This window comes from Neolamprologus multifasciatus, chromosome 4, assembly GCF_963576455.1.
Source record: "Neolamprologus multifasciatus chromosome 4, fNeoMul1.2, whole genome shotgun sequence".
NCBI lineage: Eukaryota > Metazoa > Chordata > Actinopteri > Cichliformes > Cichlidae > Neolamprologus > Neolamprologus multifasciatus.
The window spans coordinates 10,095,116-10,110,497 of record NC_140442.1 but is presented as its reverse complement, the minus strand read 5'-3'; the positions used below and the strand labels follow the sequence as shown (position 1 = coordinate 10,110,497).

At 37.8% G+C, this 15,382-nt stretch overlaps 1 protein-coding gene across 1 annotated transcript in view; it reads left to right on the top strand.

Moving 5' to 3' along the window:
* Window positions 1-15,130, top strand: part of hs3st4 (heparan sulfate (glucosamine) 3-O-sulfotransferase 4) — an 89,468-nt gene extending 74,338 nt beyond the window's left edge. The window contains exon 2 of the mRNA XM_085156630.1: window positions 10,857-15,130. Coding sequence (XP_085012756.1) covers window positions 10,857-11,511 — 655 coding nt within the window. The 3' untranslated portion in view covers window positions 11,512-15,130. The remainder of the gene's footprint in view (window positions 1-10,856) is intronic.
* Window positions 15,131-15,382: the final 252 nt, after the last annotated feature.

Sequence of the window (15,382 nt, the reverse complement as noted above, 5' to 3'; positions counted from 1 at the left end):
ATGCCCTTATTAATGTTTTATTTGTTGCTTTGACTATGTTCGAATAGAATATGCAGTGGGAACATAGAGGGAGATAAGTAGTGAAAGTTTTGCCTGGGTTGATTGTGCGTCGATCCATTGTTAATGCCTCAGGGCTCCAGTAGGTGGGTTCGCGCGCCTCCTCCTTCACTCAATACAGACGAGTGAGAGTGAGAGCTGCGTGTCTGTGCCGTTCTTTCACCTCTCCTCACTATTTCCCCTGTTTAAGATAACTGCCATGCACAGATCTGTATAAACGTGGCGACATGTGTTACTGTTGATTATTAGGTCATTATCATTGTTCATTGTAGCGAAAGATGTGAATTGCGGACTATTTTGCTGAGAAGTTCCAGTTAACCTCTGTTGCTGTGTATGCTAGTTTTCGCTATTACTCCGCCATATTGTGTGAAGATTTTTCTGTTACTATCTGTATAAGTTGACTACTGAAAGACATGCAGTACTTAAAGTATTTTTTCATTGCTGTGGGAAGTTAGTGACTGTGTCAGCTAACATGTGCGAGTTAAAAAGATGTTTTTGTCTAATGCTACAGTTCATGTTAGCTAAAGTATTCTGATCAGTTAATGCAGCAAACAATAGTGACTTAGTTTGGACACAGTTGTCCTGAGACTGAGTGCATCCATAAGAATATTGTTTTGGTTGTATTGCATCTGAAACTCAATAGAGACGAGTGAGAGTGAGAGCTGCGTGTCTGTGCCGTTCTTTCACCTCTCCTCACTATTTCCCCTGTTTATTAAGGGCACAACAATAACAGGAGGTCAAACACGAGACAGAAGAATGAAGACAGAGAAAATACAGAGGAATTGCAATTAAGTGATATTTTTAATCAGTTAATGTTTTTTTTTCTATAAATCTTAAAACTGCTACAATGATTTAATTTATGTTGAAAGAAATTAAATAGAAAAGAGGGACCTGGTAGATAAAACAGTGTTAATGAGTGTTAAGACTTGACCTCATCCTCACTGGCTCAGGCAGAAAGACAGTTAAGTGCTAGAGGCATTTCTCATCTCTTTTGAGGTTAGAAATTTTGCACCACAGTTGACTGAGGAATTCACTTAAAAACTCAAGGATAGAAACTATATGAACAGATTCGTGGGTCATAGTGTATTCCACATTAGCTACAGTTTAAAACTGGACAGTTAAACCTGCACTTTAAATGTATTTTTATTGTCTGTATTTGTCCTCACCACGAATCTGTCTTTTGTTTTTAGACAATAATCCTTCTTCTGAAAGCTGAGTTTATTTTCTATCTGAAACTTCACGTGTTGTTTCTAACCCTTTCAAGTGCACCAATAATTGCAATGTAAAATGCAGAGTGCCAGTGTGGAAATGTGGCAGGACACACCCAATTTAAAATATTGGTTAAATGCAAATTACAGAGAATATTATCTGGCAAATATAGGCTTAATTACTATTAGTTGGGTCTGCACAACTTCAAGCTTTAAAAAAAGCAATCTTAGAGATTTGACAGTGAAAACACAAACTTTAATGTAAATGCCTTAGGTCTACTCCTTTTTGTCCCTTTACTCCCTGTGATATGTCAAACTGATCCACAGTCTAAAAATATGTAAAATAACCTTTGTCAAGTCTTATAGATGCATTTTTTATAAATAACTGACACAAGTGCACAGCTCATTGATAAACACATTGCCTTTTCTGTTTCTAATTCATAACTGATAAATGGATGGATACTTATATAGCAATTTTCTGCACAATTTTAGAATTCAAAGCACTTTCTTACTACTAGCCTAATTTACCATTTATACAAGTGCCTTTTTATGCCTCAGCACTTTTACCCTAACATCCACACACACTGATGGATCGACGACACTTTGATCTTCAGTATCTTGCCCAAAGATACTTGGGTTGTAGTCGAACAGGAGGAACAGCTAGCGGATCCGTTGTACCTTCTTAGTCCAACACAATACAATTTTTTGTTTTGCTAGTTAATATTTTTAATGTGAAGCTGTAGCAGTTGGTAGTATTTGGTGTGCAAATTAATAACTTAATACAATAAATTAATAAAGCATTTGTGTCTTGGCAAAGTCACTAGATTTGTAATATTCCAAATATAAATATGCTGCACCATTTTTCATCAGTCGGCAACAGACTTAATTACGATTGTGATACCACATTAAGTGATTTATGGGGGCTTCCAGACATTTATTTGAATGAAAATGTCCAGGATTGCCAAGATTGAAAGTGGCTTCATGCAGCATTTATATGCCATTATGTGTGGTGTTCCTGCAGTTCTGTTGGAGCCGCTGAAGTCCTTGATTAATGTTAAACAGGAAAGGCAAGAAAGGAAACTCAGTACACACTTTTGCTTTTGCTGGATTTCTTATTAATGCATTTCAATATCTGCTGTGTAGTAACTAAGAAATGAATGCAAATGTGCTCTGAAGAGTGCTATTTAGGTTTGGGTTGAAGCATCAAGACAAATACACGTAGAAAGAATTGATGGTGAACCAGTGAACCAAATACTCGCTTTGAATGCAATAACCCCTACCTAAATCAGCGGCGACTTAATTTTTACTATATACATGTTTCATTTTATTTACTATATTGCTTATTATTCATTTTCTATAGCTATGACAACTGTGGCCAGCTTAACACATATACTTGCGGGAGAAAATAGCCAAGTACTCAACTCAGTCACTTGCGTCCTTTGTTGCAGCGGTCCCCAACCCCCGGGCCTCGGACCGGTACCGGTCCGTGAGTCGTTTGGTACCGGGCCGCGAGAGTTGAGGCTCAGGTGTGAAATGTATAGTTTTTATCAGTTTTCAGCGTTATTTTGTTATCGTTTTTATCGTTTACTCGGTTTTCCATGGTCTTTTCACGTGTGTTATGAATAAATTTTCTTTTTTTCGGTACCGGTACTAGTTTTATTTTGTTGTATTTATCCGCGACACCTTAAAGGCCGGTCCATGAAAATATTGTCGGGCATAAACCGGTCCGTGGCGCAAAAAAGGTTGGGGACCGCTGCTTTGTTGTAATGTGTGAATAAGGTGTATTATATAGAATCAACAGAGCCCAACACTGACATTTCTGTAAGGCTTCATTGCAAAGATTAACGACTTTTACAACATGAGAAAAGACAAAAGTAAAAAAGTCTGCTTGCTTTCAAATTTTTATAATATTCATCCTGACATTTTGTGAATTAACTCAAACTTCTAAAAGGAGAAAATCGTCAAAGTTCTGTCTGTGTTAGGGTAATGTCTTGCACACAGAAAGTAAGAGTTTGTGCAGTCTTCTTTTTCGTAGCGTCACGCTGACCTACAACCTAATAATAAGTTCGGGGGAAAAAATTAGAAAAAAGTAGGAAAAAATACTGCCTCTGACTGCCATTTCTGGAAAATGTCCAGGTGTTTAACTGATCGAGCTGCCAAAAGTCTATCATTTGGATATCAAATATTTTCTTTTAGGTTTTCACCAGAGTACTTATGAGTAATGCAGACCAACAGTGTCTGTAATGTATATCTGACAAAGACCTACATATTATACTCAAAATTACATAAAATACAATTTGTGCTTTCCGGTTATATTAAGTTTTATCAGCCACAAATATGGTGACATTATCCATTTTACATTATTTCTTTCTTCAGTCATATGGCGTTGATCTGATGACATGCAGCAGCTCATATGTTCATGTCTTCTTGTTTAACCACAATAATTGATGCCTTTCAGTCTTGTCATTCTGACAGACACTTTATCAAAAGTTACACTTCAGCTACCTCATACATCCACTTAGAAAAAGCATGGAAAGAGCTCATGGATGTGTTATGTAATCAAAATAATGAGCATTTTAATAAAAGGTTGCTTTTTGTCTGTGGTCAACTTAAACTGATTGGATCCTGAAATGTTGCCCATTTTTTTTTCTCTGGCAAGGAAATCTATCATGTTCAAACTGTCATATTAATTGGTTCTGCTTAACTGAGCTGGATCTGCAATATAGCCAGGATGTAAATTTTAGCCTTTGACTTTGACGTATTCAGGTGTGACTTTCAATTAGAGCTGCTGTTTTGTGCATTTCGTTGAGCTATTAGACATTTGGTAAGGTTTCAACGGTGTAAGCGAATTAAGTTGGGCTAGGCAGGCGCTAATGAAAAGCCCCCTGTTCCACACAGAAGAAAATGCAGAGCTTTACATTTTTAACATAAATATCATAAAGTATTAAATGCAAAAAAAAAAAAAAAAAAACAACAACTTTGAGGTCACACTCTGTCCACTGGCTCATTAACATTGATATTATCATATCACATTGACCTGCATGCGGTTGTTATGTTGTGTTCTCGCTTGTGCTCCAACTTTGTAAATGAATGAACATGAAAGTGGTGCAGCACTGCTGGGACAAGCACATAACATAGACTTGTTTCTGTAGAGGCAACATCAATAATGGAATATTGAGGGCAATTGTGATCAAATTGAATGAGTGTTGTCTGAAGTGCTCTCATCAGTTCATTCAAAGGCAGATAAACAAACAAGTAAAGAACAATAAAAGGAGACAATCGTCTTTCAGAGGAGTGGCAAACTGCTGTTTTTTCATTAGACCACAGATGAGCCATTATGTAAGGATATTATTTTGGGTTATGTACTGTGTGTTTATTTCGAGATTTATGATTAGAAATCAGTTCCTTTTTATAGCCAGCAATGTTAAGACAAGACAGTGAAGTTGAAAAAAAAAGGCAATATCCTTGAAGTTTGATTTGAGATAAGATTGCTTCCGTTCTCTCTCCCAGACATTAATACAGTTAAAAATAGACTTATTTTCTGGCTCATATACACTGTTATGTACTAATGTTGCAGGTCTGTATAGCATTCCAAACATCCTCATAGTCTGCTTCATTGCCACACTTTATTTCATGATGTTTTATGTCCAAAGGGCATCTGAGCACAGCTTCAGATCTCAGCACTGCAGTCTGGTGATGTGGGCAGAGAAGTACCTGGCTTGCCCACTGTTGGAATGGGATGGTCTTTAGGGGATCTCAGGAAGGGGGTGGGGAATAGGGGTTTGATTAGGACCAGCTGTCACTTCTGTCCTCAACTATTTCTCAAAGTCTACAGTCCCGCAGAAGTACAAGTATAATAGGCTTATTTAGAGTGGGGAGGCTATAGCAGTTTTGCTCTCCTTGTCATGTTACAGACATGATTTGCTTGTCTTTTAATCTCTACTGAGGAAAGATTGACAATATTAACATTCAACAATTTAGCATAACTCCGACCGCTAGGCTCAAAATGTTGCATTTAATTAATGAATGTGGTGAATTTGTAAAAACATCATGATGAATGTGGACAGATATACAGTCTATATTCTGTAATCATGGCATTGCAGGTGAAAGAAAGCAATGCACTTGAGAAGAAAGCCAACAGTTTGTATGACAAACAGCATTAAATCTGAAATGTGTTTAAGCTGCTTAGAACTTGGTTCATAGTGCAATAGGAGTCCATGTTAAGGTGTACTTATTTACCATTATAATGCACATTAGTAGCTTAATGACTCTTTAGAAATAATTATAAGTCACTTATTAATGACTTATTCGTCACAAAATATTCTCCAGCTACTAGACCATTAACTTAGAGTTCTCCCTCAATTACCTCCTAATTACTACTTAGTAAGTATGAGTAAGCTGTTATATTTGAAATATGATTTTAATCTGCTTTGCTTATTTTGGCTCTTAAAAGGTGGTAATACCACACCAATAGTAATTTTCACATAATAGCAGTTAATAAATTTAGTGTACTATTAAATGATGAAGTGACTTTAAAAAAAACTCAAACAGTGTTCCTCATTCTATCACCCAATGTACTGTTATGATTAAAGAAAGGAACAAAAGATCTCGTACTGCAGTTTGGCATGGTTTCATCCTATTGTCTAAACAGCTTTGAAACAACCTAGCAACACTCTTCAGTCAGTATGGGCCTGGTTTCATCGCTGCTTCTTTGTGCATCAGCCAAACTGGGAACTCTGAGTGAAAAGAAAAATAAATAGATAAAAATAATGTTCTAATGCTCATGGTAGTCTTAAAGGTTTCTCAAATAGCTGGTAATAGCTAGTATTTTAGTTGATTAACAGACAAAAAACAGTTTAAGGGGGTAAAAGGGGATATTGTAGAATAAACAATAATAAACGATGTTGTAGTGTAGATTTCTTTTTTTTATAAAAATGCATTTATCGTTGCTGATTACCAAGCACCTGACTGCATTTTGAAATACAGTTTGGTTTGGTTTCATCTTTCTCATGAAACTACTTCTAGATTTGTGTTTTTAATAACAACAGGCAGGAAATGTAAACAAGAAAAAATGAAATAAACTGGAAATCAGTGAAAGAAAATAAGTGTTTAACGTAAAACGAGTCAGGAAAATTCTAAAAGTAAAAATGAACCATTTCCATATTGCCCAATGTAATAGTAAAAGCTCTGCATCTGAGACTCTGCTGCACAAAAAAGTAGCATGCAGAGCTAATATTAAATACATTCAACCATATCTTCTCTTTTACTGGATTTCAATAAAAGGCTTTTATGCCTATTATGCATATACATATCTTTCTGGTGTGAAAAGCCCCCTTGGATTTGAAGATAATGAAAGAAAGACATAATATTTAAGTGATTCAGAAGGAATCATTAAAAGCAATAAATGGATAAAGTTTGGGTCTGTGTATGCACACGTGTCTTTAATTATTATAATGTAAAACTTAAAACATGAACAAAAAAGAATTCATTAAATATATATGTATATAGGTGCGACACATGTGAAAAGCCTAATGTCACTTTTTCAATGCTCTAAATGACAAATTACATAATTTTCTCACTGTAATTGTAAGTGGCTCTATGTACATTGCATAACTAAATCCAGTTAATAGCTTAAAGGCAAGGCTGCTGAAAGGATACTTTCACTACACAACCATGTGGTTAGGTCAGATTCAGGTTGAGAAAAACAAAAAACAAGGCAAACTCTCTCCCATTACTTGAACATGATCTGATGGCTCAGAATGGCAGCCTTCTCTCTATTTATTTTCTTCCTAAAAGTTGCACCTTAACCGTGACAAAACAATGCCTCCCACTCCACAGCAGACCCACCAGGACCCCTTTGCTCTGGCCTGTGGGCTTGTTTTTTTGGTGTGCCAAACATGTACGCATCCACTTGTTGAGAGCCAAGCAAAGAATGACTCATTTGACCAACCTTTGTTTTCTCTCCACTTTGCAGTAAACCCAATTCTTTGTTCTTTGTGCCACTGTAATCACAAACATGTCACTCATGGTGAAATAATTGGATTATTCATTGCAAAATGACCACAGTATCTCTCACTGCAAATGTCTTGACTGTTTTTGATGAAAAACGCTTTTACACCCTCGACTGATATTTGTAATTCCAATTGTAAGTGTAATACATTTGCCTGTTCTTTTACTGGTTTGTTTTTTTGTTGGGGGAGAGGCTGCCTGTACTAAGCACTGGTTAACTTATAAAGGTTTATCAAAGCCATTTTTAGTAAATCCGAGTACAACTTCTGCTTTCTCTATTATAGGACTAAAAAGTATCTTCCTTCACAAATGGCAAGATGACAAGATTCTGACACCTCCCCGACAAAACGATTATTCTCTCTTACTGAGTCAATATTGGCAGACAGCAAAGAATTCCTGTAATTTACACCTCAATATCATTATGTTAGTTTTTAGGCGTTATTGAAAAAAAGTAAAATCACACAAATCTGCCCACAACATTGGAGCCCTCTCCAAGGAGTCAGAAGCTTATTATGAGTGGACTCCTTTAGAATAATTGATTGTATTTGACATGACGTGGAGGAAGCATGGCAGATTGATACTCTGCAGCTGAGATGTGATCAATCCAAATGAGAGACTGTGGGAGCGTTGATTCCTCTGCCAGAGTTTATTAGAAACAGCAAAGCTTCTCTGGAGAAACTGCATTTCTCCATAAACAGCTTGGTCCTATTAGTATCTGGGAATGTAAATGAGCATCATGCCTCACTTCATCATACCTCAAATTATTCCCCGCACAACAGTTTGACAAAACAGAATGAAACATCGAGTTAAATGCTCACGTATGTTGTAGTGGGTGTTTAGGAAATAAGACTTGTGATTATCTACTAAGATTCTGTCTTAACAAACACACACACAACACATTTGATTTGATGTACTTCACATTCTTACTAATGAATCAACTTTCTCAAATGGCATCGTCCAGATCTGAAAATTATGAGGAGTGGGTGTGAAATGGAATTCCTTTCCTACGAGTACGTAACCTTGGTGCAACTGGAAAGTGAACTTGTTTTAAAGGTTGATTTTCTCTTTTCATAATTTATTTCACTGTGGATGACTTCTTTCTTCCACTCAAAGTATCTGATTGCAAGATGTATTGTTAATATTTGATGGAAATATTTTTTATGCCATAAATTGTCAGAGAATCATATCTTGACAATGATTTTATGAGTAATTTTATATTATTTCCTTAGATACTTGTAATGCAACACAGTTAGAATTCCACAAATGGTATGAGAGACCTTTCCTCTATCTTCAAACTTCTGTTTGCTATGTAAATAAAGTGTTAGGCACGTGTTGAAATGCAAGAAATAAATGTTATGTGGTATGTTCTCGGTGTGAGGCAGTAAACAGCAGATGGTGAGCAGTGCCACTTTAGCGCTATGGATTTTATTTAGCTACCCACCTGAATGACCTGCATTGAGCTGAGCAGCTGATGTGGAGAGAAAAAAAAAAAGTAAGAGTTAACTGTTTACTCGTGTTTACTTCGGTTCCACTAGACTGCAAGGCCAGAGGAGTCATTTGCAATGCACAGTAAAATTAGCTTGCTTATCAGTGTTTTGATTTCCTTCCCGCCTCAACATCCAACTGACATTTTAGACGTACATGGTCCATGACTGATTCTCAATCAAAAGCACAATAACAAGCTACCGGGCTTATGTGCTTTCGCTCGCTTTTTAATTAAATGTATGATGACAAGCAATGAGCGTGATTACAATAATAGCCTGCTATGTTTGTGTTTTCAAAAAAAGTAACCTTGAACACTGTATAACTGTCCTTTCAATTGGATATGCTCCAAAGATTGCCAGGGAGACGCTGCAGCTAATGTCCATACAGTAGGACGTCGGTTGTTTCAAGGTGATTCGCTGTGGTGTGTATCTGAACTTTTTTTTTTTTTCTGCATGGCGATGTTGCTCTATTAGACCACCTACTGGACTTTGGAGTTTAATGGCAGACAGACCTGAAGTCCTTGAAAGGTTAAAACAATCTTTAGCCATTTATTACTGGAAGGGGGAAGTGTGGAAAGTGATTGAATATAATGAAAACTAATACTCTTTCTGGTCACTATGCTATCTGTAGATACGTTTAATATCCCATTACAGGCCCAGAAGTAACCACAGTTCTATACTGTCTAGAGACAAACATAATCCGGAGGGAAATTACCCATCAGGAAGGCAATACTGTTACTGAGATGCAATTACCAGGCCACTTGTGAGACTTTCAGCCCAGTATCCGTGGGTACATGTGTGTGGTCGATATGTGCATAACAGCTCTTATGTCTAGCAGAGTAAATTGGATTCTTTGCTGGAGAACAGTTAATTTAGAATATGTCCAAGATGCAAATGATTGATGTGACTATATCGTTACAACTGTAGGTTTGTGGTGCAGGGCAGCCAAATGGAAAAAGAATATTGCAGGGAGAAGGAAATAGCTTTTATCCCAGAATTATGGGGAAATTTCTCCACTAAATCAGTGAGTCTCCAGAAGAAATAATTTCGATTTTGGTCGGTTGTTCGGACATTCATTTCCAAGCAAACATTGGTGAATTTGGAAGGAAGCAGCTTTCTACGTGCTTGGATTCTGCTTCTTTTTTTACAGTGTATTACACATCTCCTGTGCTTGTATTTGTTAGTAGTTAAATAATCTGCATGTCTCACAGAGGATTTAATGTACCAATTTAGCACTGAATCACATAGCCTACAAACAAAGAAAACAGTACGGATTGGAATGAACATCAGTGTAAACATTTGATAAGGGTTTGCTTGAGGCGATTGCTATGCTTTATTACTGATACAAAAATAAAAGCTGCAAAAACAAGAGTTGCCTCTGTGCATTTGATATACTTGCCTCTGCACTGGCCTATCCTACAACTCAGAGATGAAACTCATAATATTGGTGGCAATGGCACATGGCTTCCTGCGACTCCCTGGATTAATTCATCAACTCTGGGACATTTCAACTGTACTGCAAATTATCTCCTTGAATCTGATAATTAATCACTGCTGCTTTAAATGATTGGCCCCTAACCTTAAATGCAGCAGAAAGAGCAAAAGAAAAGAGCTGCCTGCGCCCATTCCAATCTTCTCCTGCCAGGGAAGTGCATGTGCATTAGAAATAAAACTGCCTGCACAGAGTGTGAGCCTAGCATGCATAATAAATGTATGACAAAACAATACCCCAGGCACCCCAGTATTAATGATATGCAGTGAACTCATTATTAAAGTTCCAAAACAGCTCCTGGAGTAACACAGATGGAGTCAATTAAGCAATGAGCATACTTGCTTTCCTGCTGTTTCATCTTCCTTCTTTTATCTCTTGCATATTACTCTATGGATGTAATTAGCTGTATGTTTCTCCTCACAACATAATGTCCAGTGATAATAACGGTTATTTTCTCTTGTAATTTCAAATAATGCACTGCTTAGTAAATGTACCAGATTTGCTTGCACCTTGTCCTTGGGTATGTTATTTTCACTGGAAGAGGTGTTGAGGGTAATACCATGCTAAGCTGTTTTTTTTTTTCCCCTCTGCTGTTTCTGTTCCCAGAGACCTGATGCCTTCAACGCTGGAGGGGCAGATCACCATGGAAAAGACACCAAGCTACTTTGTGACTAACCATGCCCCCAAGCGCATCCACTCCATGGCAAGAGACATCAAGCTTATTATTGTCGTGCGTAATCCTGTCACTAGAGCCATTTCAGACTATACACAGACTTTGTCCAAGAAACCCGATATCCCCACCTTTGAGGTTCTGGCTTTTAAGAACCGGACGCTGGGTCTTATAGATGCCTCGTGGAGTGCGTTGCGTATAGGAATATATGCGCTTCACCTGGAGAGCTGGATGCAGTATTTCCCACTCTCCCAAATGCACTTTGTCAGTGGAGAGAGGCTCATTGTGGATCCTGCTGGTGAGATGGCCAAAGTGCAGGACTTCTTGGGACTGAAGCGGATTGTCACAGACAAACACTTTTACTTTAATAAAACAAAAGGATTTCCATGTCTAAAGAAGCCAGAGGACAGCAGCACTCCCAGATGCCTTGGCAAGTCTAAAGGGAGAACTCATCCTAAAATTGACCCAGATGTGATTCGGCGGCTGCACAAGTTCTACAAGCCCTTTAACATGATGTTCTACCAAATGACTGGTCAGAACTTTGAATGGGAGCTGGAGGAGGACAGTGAAACTCGTAGCTCTCAGGACTAGCATGGCACGTCTCAGCCACACCACCAGCCTTCTCACTAAAACTAATCTTGTCCGGCTTCATCTTCAGAGAGTGCTTGAGCACGCCAATCAATCATGGCTGTCTTTGCAGTGTCTGTACCCATTAGCAAGAGTTTACTGACATGCTTTTTCTTGATGATGGCAAATCATTATTGTATATACTAAACATAAAATATATTTATATTTGTGTAAATGAGATGATTTATTCCTTTTGGGTTTAAAGCATAGAACTGATATAAAAAAAAAATCATGTTGACTATGGCAATGCATGCGATGAGTTAAGTGTCCTTACCTCATGAGCCCTAAGGGTAAACTCTGCCTGTTTCTTCTCCCTTTACTTTCCTGCAGTTTGTTGCCCTCACACCCACTCACCAGCATTCAGTACAAAAAGATATTCTATTTCAACGGCTAATGCCATGAAGCGTTCTGTATTATTTCTTTTAAAAGAGTTCTGCTGCTTTATAGGAGAGAGAGAAAAGAGGACATGATAGACATAGAACTATAATCCTTTGACATGTGCTCATCTTTTCAGTTGTCTATATCTGAGTGGAGACAATCCTTTTAAGTTTACCAAAGTGTTAATTTACTCTGTGTCACTGTTATGGTTGATCTGCACTCATTAATTGCATACATATGAAAGAAAATGTACAGTGGCCATCATTCAATAATTGGATTGTTTCACTGCTCAGTTTAACATTAGCATACTGACGACCATGCGCACCAGTGTGGTGCACTATGAGTAGTTTTGGTATAGCATTACAAATGAATCTGTTTTCTCTTTGTGCATCAAACGAGTCTGCATCTAGGCAGAAGAAAAAAAATTGGTGCTGCCAAAGCATTCCCAAAAATAACAGTTGACTTTTGTGGTCCTGCTTGCCTTGTGACCCTCCTCTTGTCACAGTAATACATGTCAATGAGGGTGAAGAAAAACAGAGGACCGAGCAGAAGTTTGTTACCAAACATCTGCTGCTATGCAGTCTTCTGTCGTTAGAGATTAATGGCGTGTTAAATAAACTGCTGCTGCTGTTGGAACAATGTCAATGTCAAAGAGAATTTGCTGTCAAGGAAAAGCTACATACATGCCCAGGTAAATTACCAAGCCATTACTGTATGTGCTTAACTTGAATGGGATTACTCATGCCAGTCAAATGTGCTGTAACTAGACGTTTTACTAGCAAACACTTAATCACATGATCAGCAGCGCTAACTGATTGAATGCTTGTATCAGATATGACAGGCTTTTGCTGTGAAATGTTAATTTACTCATACAATGAAATAACAACATGACCCATCATCTTTCCTTTATTATTTTCTGATTTTTGAATAATCTACTGTGCGTCTGTCTGTTGTCTCTGGACTTTTCATCAATTGAGACAATCAATACAGCCAATGAGTCAATAAATACAGTCTGCTACACATCACTGGTTGCTACAGCTATGATGCATTGCTCTGTTAATCTTCCCTGTTCTCTTGCCATGGATGGTTGGATTGGTTCGCTCTCTGTAGACCTCTCTGTCACCCAGGGGAAGCCAGCACCAGCAGCTACTTACACAGAGCAATTGATTCAATCAAAGTAAGCACTATACTGCCCTTTGTAGCACCAAGCCTGAACACTTACCTCTGAGTCTCACTATCCCAGAGTCACAACTTCCACTTTGAGGCTTTTCTGTGCAGCCATCCCTTGGTGTTTTCTTGACAATGTCTCTGCACTTTTACCCCCCCCCCCCTCCTTTCTATCTATTTCTCTCTCCTCACACATGTCATTCTCCAAAGCTGTGAAGTGTGTTGGCTGTTTCACAAAGGTGAGGCACTGAATAAAGATAAGCGAACTGCAAGCAAGACATGCTAATCACACCGTTAATAAAAGCCCTTATCATCATTTATTTATTCACATTTTTCATTTATTTATTCACATTTTTGCTAAGCTTAAGAACAAGCATTATCCAACTTCCAAGCCAGACAGTCCCTCCTACTCAGTGTACAGATACTCAAAGAAATCTGCAGAAAGCACCCTACAGGGTTATTAGGACAGATGACGACTCCATTTTACATCTTTGAATATGCAGCCGTGTTGTCATTTGCATTTCCAGGATCGCACACTTAAGGGAATTCCTTTCCAAAGTGAAAACTTGGATCCAATTGCTCATTAACAGAAACACGTGCACCTTTTTTTTTGTGTCTCTTGCTTGTTTTAGGTACAGGAGGAGCACTGTGATACATCCGACAAGGCTTACCATGCATGAAAGACATGCTAAGCTGTCCTTCATGTGTTCCTCCCACTGGGGGTCATGCTGTGTTAATGTGGTTCCACACTGTTTCCAGCTTCAAGTAAAGAAGATTGTGATGATAAATGAGCGTCACCTACTCATCAAACTGTCACTGCTTAAGTGCCATCATTTCGGAAATGAGGTACAAATTCATATTTGTCAGATATTACTGAAAATCTGGCAGGAAGTTGAAACGGTGCTTTGAATTAAAAAAAAAAAAGAGAAAGAAAAAAGCACTTGGACGTACCAACAAATGTTTTCACAGTAGCCTTTTGTGTGTTTGCTTTTTGGCTGAAGGGCTTTAATCTGTGCATGGTAAAGTGCGAAAGTATGCATTCACTTTTCTATTTTATGAGCACCAATTATATACAGCATAATGAAAGGGTGCAGAAAATAAGCTCGGTCTGGAAAAAAAAAAAACATACAGTGTTAATAGTTTGCTTGCGGAAACATGGATGTTTGAAGAGAAGTCTCCATTACTACCAACTAATTGGTTTTTCACTTCATTTGAGTGAATGATCACCAGCTGTGTAAAGAGGCACAATAGTGTCAACTCTGACAACTTAGCACTCCTCCACTCTGAGTAACTCTCTAATGTAGTCTCTTAAATTGCTCATTTTAATGCCCACTGACATTCACATTAGTAAAGGACAGATTCATTTGGAAATGTAGTTTTAGAAAAGGTTTCAAAATCTTTTTTTTAAGCAACTTGTTTGCTAATTGTCAACAAGCAATAAAGGGTTTTTTTTAGCAACTGCAAAAGATCCACAAAAAATTGCTGAAAATTAAATGGAAGTTTACATCACGTTAATTTTTATTCATTTTTAGCGAAATAATTCATCTGCAGTGCAATTTTATTTGCATGGAAATGTCCCAAGTGTGGTTTAGGCAGTCATTGATTTGAGATGCTACCCATGTATCTGAACCTGATTCTGCATCTGATTACTAAAGTAAGGATTGCACAAAATCCCTCTCCCATTCTCTACAGTCATGTATTTTTTTAAACAGTGTATATCAGGGGTGTCAAACTCAAATACACAGTGGGCCAAAATTCAAAACTGGAACAAAGTCGCGGGCTAACATTAATATTTACTGAAAAAAAAATCTTCCTCCAGATATAAGAATGAATCTTTTCTTATGGACTCAAATAAGTTTTGCTGGAAAACTGAATATGGAACAAGCAAAGCTTAATACTAAACAATATATATATATTAGCTGTATAATACCAGTAGGCCAGCTCTAATAGTAATTTGGTATGGCTCTACGGGCCAAATGTAATTAGGCTGCGGGCCAAATTTGGCCCGCGGGCCAGAGTTTGACACCTATGGTGTATATCTTTAGATGGATGCAAGGGGTGGGTCAGACAATGAGAACAATCAGTTGCCAACAACAACCCTTGCAGTAGTAATCGAACATACCAGCACCTGCAATTCAAACATGACATATCTTTCTTTAGCAATAATCCACATTTCCATCTGAAATGTATAAAGGTGTTGCCCTGTATTGTGGAGAAGAAATTATATTCCAACCCATTTCAGTCGAAGCTGGTGTTGAAGCTCGCTCTGAAGTTGCTGTAATAATCATTT